This window comes from Myotis brandtii, unplaced genomic scaffold, assembly GCF_000412655.1.
Source record: "Myotis brandtii unplaced genomic scaffold, ASM41265v1 scaffold687, whole genome shotgun sequence".
Taxonomy (NCBI): Eukaryota; Metazoa; Chordata; class Mammalia; order Chiroptera; family Vespertilionidae; genus Myotis; species Myotis brandtii.
The window spans coordinates 2,027,048-2,031,317 of NW_005370687.1; the positions used below are offsets into that span (position 1 = coordinate 2,027,048).

Sequence of the window (4,270 nt, forward strand, 5' to 3'; positions counted from 1 at the left end):
CAGTCATCGACAGCCAAGCGCCCGGGGGCAGCCTGGACTTGGCGCCGGGAGGGCTGAGCCTGGAGGAGCACTCGCTGGAGCAGGTGCAGTCCATGGTGGTGGGCGAGGTGCTCAAGGACATCGAGACGGCCTGCAAGCTGCTCAACATCACGGCAGGTGAGCCCCTCCGCCGCCCAGCTCCGCAAGGTGGGGGCAGCCGGCTGAGGTCACGGGGAGCAGGGGGGGCACCCTGGCTGGGCCTCAGGCAGCCCCAGGAAGACTGGTGCTTCTCCACACGGGCATCCCGGCACACACAGCTGTGAGCCTGTGAGCGGAGGCTGGGGTGGTTGCGCCCCGTGCCCAGCTGCACCAGCCCGGAGTCCGCCCTGGTAGGTGCCGGATGCAGTGAATTTGAGCTCTACACCATCTGGCCCACCGCTTCCTCTCGGACTCATCTCCGCTCTCTCCTCAGCCACACCTGCCTCCTTGCTGTTCCCACAATACTCACCTCAGGACCTTTGCACCTGCTGGTAGTCCCTCAACCTTGAACACGCTGCCCCCAAATATCTACTTGGCTCATCCCTCACCTCCTTCACGTCTCAACTCAAATGGCCCCAACCTAACGAGGCCATGCCTGACCCCTCTGCTGCTCACATCCCGACCTCCATTCCTCCGCCTGCTTGTTCTCTCTCACGGCACATAAAATCTTCTATGCTGCCTGTCTTATTTCTTTCTCTTGTTCACTATCTTTCTCCCCCACTGGCATGTACACACCCAGGGGACATGATTTCATTTGTTGTGTTCACTGCCACGTCCCAGGTCCTAGGATGGCACCTTGTACATAATAGATGCTCAGGAAACAACAACTTAATAGGCCCTGCTCTAGCACCGGGGAATTGAGTGGTGAGCACAACACAAATGCTTCTTCATTTATGAAGCTGACATTATAGTGAGGGAAACGTCGTAGATAAATACGTGAGTGTCCCTGGTCCCGTGGTGACGAGGGCTCTGATGAGGAGGGAACATCAGGAGGCCTGGCGTGAGAGGGTCTGCCAGGGCCTGGCGTGAGAGGGTCTGCCAGGGCCTGGAGGGTGAGGCCCTGGAGCTGACGCTGTGGGGGAGGGGCTGCGGCTCTCCAGCCCTGTCCCTCCCGCATCCTTGCAGCTCTGGCAGGCCTGCCCATCTCCTCGGTCCTTGGCCCTGGCATATGAGCATCCCATTTGGTGCTGCTTTCCCACAAGGGCAGCCAGGCATCCCTCAGGCCAGCCCCTCCTCCTAGCAGTCCTCTGGGCCATGCCCCGACCCCCAACTGGTACCCCTTAAGGTAGCGCCTGCCAATGCCCAGCTCTCCATTTGCCCAACGCCCAGGCCAGCCTCCCAGGGAGGTCTCCCACGGTGCCTTCGCTCCCACACGGGGCTGCGGAGGGAGGGGCCTGCCCTCGGAACAATGGGGACAGGAACAAATTGCTTTGACCCTGAGAGGAAAACGGGCTTATCAAGTGGGGGCGGCCCAGCCTCTGGTCACCCAGCTGGGGCACCAGCTGAGACCACAGTGTTCACTTGGAACCCCACCGTGACCGTGCTCACCGGCCTGGCCTCCGCCCATGTGCCCTGCCAGGCTCACCCCACAGCAGCCATGACGCCCTCCCACCGTTGAGTCCTGTAGCTGCCCCTGGCCACCCTGTCCCTTGCCACTGATTCATTCATTCATTCATTCATTCATTCATTCAATGCATGTGCACTGAGCAGCTACTATGCACCCGGCCCCTTGTTAGGTGTTGGAAAAGGAGATGGAACTCTCTGTGCCTTAGCTTCCTCATCTGTAAAATATGGCAGGGGTTGGAGGTTGGGGTTATAAGATTAATTTCTGGGTGGATTTTTCTCTGGTTCCTTGAGGGGTTTGGGGAAGGAGCGAACATGTTCCAGGGCTGTAGCTCCCCAAAGGCCCTTTGGAGGGGCTGGGTGTCTGGGAGAACCCAAGGTCTGGATGAAGTAGGAGGTACAGAGGTCCCTCCCTCTCACCCCACTCTCTTCCTGGGGACCCCCTCAGCAGGGCTCCTCAAGAGGGCCTAGCCTGTCTTGCCCCCCGACCCCGGAGTTCATGGTCCTGGGCCACAAGCTCCCAGTTCCCCAGGCGCACTGGGGGCCACATTCCGGTAGTGCCCTCAGCGGCCCTGGGCTGAGGGAGTGTCTCTTGCCCAGACCCCGTGGACTGGAGTCCAGGCAACGTGCAGAAGTGGCTGCTATGGACGGAGCACCAGTACCGGCTGCCCCCCGTGGGCAAGGCCTTCCAGGAGCTGGGGGGCAAGGAGCTGTGTGCCATGTCAGAGGAGCAGTTCCGCCAGCGCTCGCCCCTGGGCGGGGAGGTGCTGCACGCCCACCTGGACATCTGGAAATCAGGTGGGACATGGTGTGGGCAGAGGCAGCCCCTCCGGGCTCCAAGCCAGGGACCCCAATGGGACTCTCAGGCCAGGATGCCTGCTGGGAGGCTGCTCTCGCCGGGCTCTGCTCTGAATCCAGCCCCAAGTGCCCTGCCTCCTCGGAGCCCCACACCTCCCGGCCCTGGCCGAGCCCAGAGACTTGGACAGAGCACGCAGGAAGTTAGAGGTAGAAGTTAGACTGAGAGGACGCAAGACATCATAGCCGATGGACAGTGGGTGCTATGATGTCCTTTAAAAAAAAAGTGTTTTTACTGATTTCAGAGAGGAAGGGAGAGGGAAAGAGGGAGACAGAATCATCACTAATGAGAGAGAATGATTGACCAGCTGCCTCCTGCACGCCCTGCACTGGGACTGAGCCCACAGCCGGAGCGTGTACCCTGATTTGGGAGTCGAACCGTGACCTCCCGGTGCATAGGTCGATGCTCAACCACTGAGCCATGCCGGCCGGGCCTTCCCTGCCCTTTTAAAATTTTATTCGTTTGTTTGTTGCTGTTTTTCATTGAAGAAGTAATGAGGGAATAATTGTATACACTTTTTTAAAGACCATAGGAATAGTATATCGTAAAAGGTAATTCCCCTCCCACTCCTGAGCCCGGCTTCCCGATCCCCCTCCCTGGAGGCACCCACTGTTCCCAGTTTCTTGGGTATCTGGGCAGGGAAAATCTATGCAGATACAAGCCAATACTTACCCTTTTAGACATGAACAGTCTCAGCGTATACACTGTTCTGTACTTGACAATGTACCTGCAGCTTGTTCCCATCGGGATCCATTTGGCTGCCCTATTCTTTCTCAAGGCTGCATGCCAACCCCATCTCCTCTCACGGGGCACCCACGCTGTGCCCTGCACAGAGCCCACCGCGTTGGAGGCAGCGCTTGCTCCGTAGGTCAAGGCCGGACCTGAGGGGCCGGATGAATAAGGGAAGGACCTACTCATATAACCGGCAGAGCCCAGTGTCCTGCCCGCCCCGGCTGCTTGCCAGTGACTGCCAAGGGCAGTGGTCAGTGCCAGGCTGCGTGCCAGTGGTGATGTGGTGGAAACTGGCTGCCCTCACTCCCCCACTGCCTGGTCTGAGGTGGGGGGACGGGTGCGGGAAGTGGGGGGCAGAGAGCAGGAGGGTGGAAGTGCCGGGGGACCTCGCACCTGGAAGGTAGGGGTGCTGATTATGCTGGACACTGAGCAAGGCGCTGTGCAGACTTCATCACCTACGATCCTTGAGAGATCCAGGAGGGGGTGTCCCGACCCCATTTCACAGATGCGCCAGGCTCCACTGCCGCTCTCCTGCCCCTGGGCCTCTTTAGGCCCCTCCCAGCTCCGAAACCCCAACTCCCTTCCCCGAAGCAGCTCCAGACTGCAGGGGGGAGGGGACCACCGGGACACCTGGGCCTCTGGGCCCACAGTCCCACCAAATGCCCCTGCGCCCCCCCCCCCGCCCCGAGCCCTCTCCTGGGCCCCAGCCTCCTCTCCTTGTCCTGCAGCGGCCTGGATGAAAGAGAGGACCTCCGCCGGGGCTGTCCACTTCTGTGGTGAGCAGGGCCGGGCAGGGAGGGCCGGGCTCTGTGGTCTGAGGTTGAGGGGTGGCCGCCAGGGAAGCAGGGGTGGCCGCAGGTCCCCACTCACCACCACCCTCCCTGGCCGCCCAGCCTCGACCAGCGAGGAGAGCTGGACGGACAGCGAAGTGGACTCGTCCTGCTCGGGGCAGCCCATCCACCTGTGGCAGTTCCTCAAGGAGCTGCTGCTGAAGCCCCACAGCTACGGCCGCTTCATCCGGTGGCTCAACAAGGAGAAGGGTGAGCAGGGCTGGCGCAGCGAGGGCGCTGAGGGTGCTGAGGGCGCTGAGGGCGGGGGGCT

The 4,270-nt window shown here is 60.9% G+C and overlaps 1 protein-coding gene across 1 annotated transcript in view; it reads left to right on the forward strand.

The window, feature by feature from the left end:
* Positions 1–2: 2 nt before the first annotated feature.
* Positions 3–4,270, forward strand: part of SPDEF (SAM pointed domain containing ETS transcription factor) — a gene marked incomplete at its 5' end in the record, with an annotated part of 8,844 nt that continues 4,576 nt past the window's right edge. Inside the window, 4 exons of the mRNA XM_014529588.1 lie at positions 3–156; positions 2,182–2,379; positions 3,898–3,945; positions 4,063–4,209. Coding sequence (XP_014385074.1) covers positions 3–156; positions 2,182–2,379; positions 3,898–3,945; positions 4,063–4,209 — 547 coding nt within the window. The remainder of the gene's footprint in view (positions 157–2,181; positions 2,380–3,897; positions 3,946–4,062; positions 4,210–4,270) is intronic.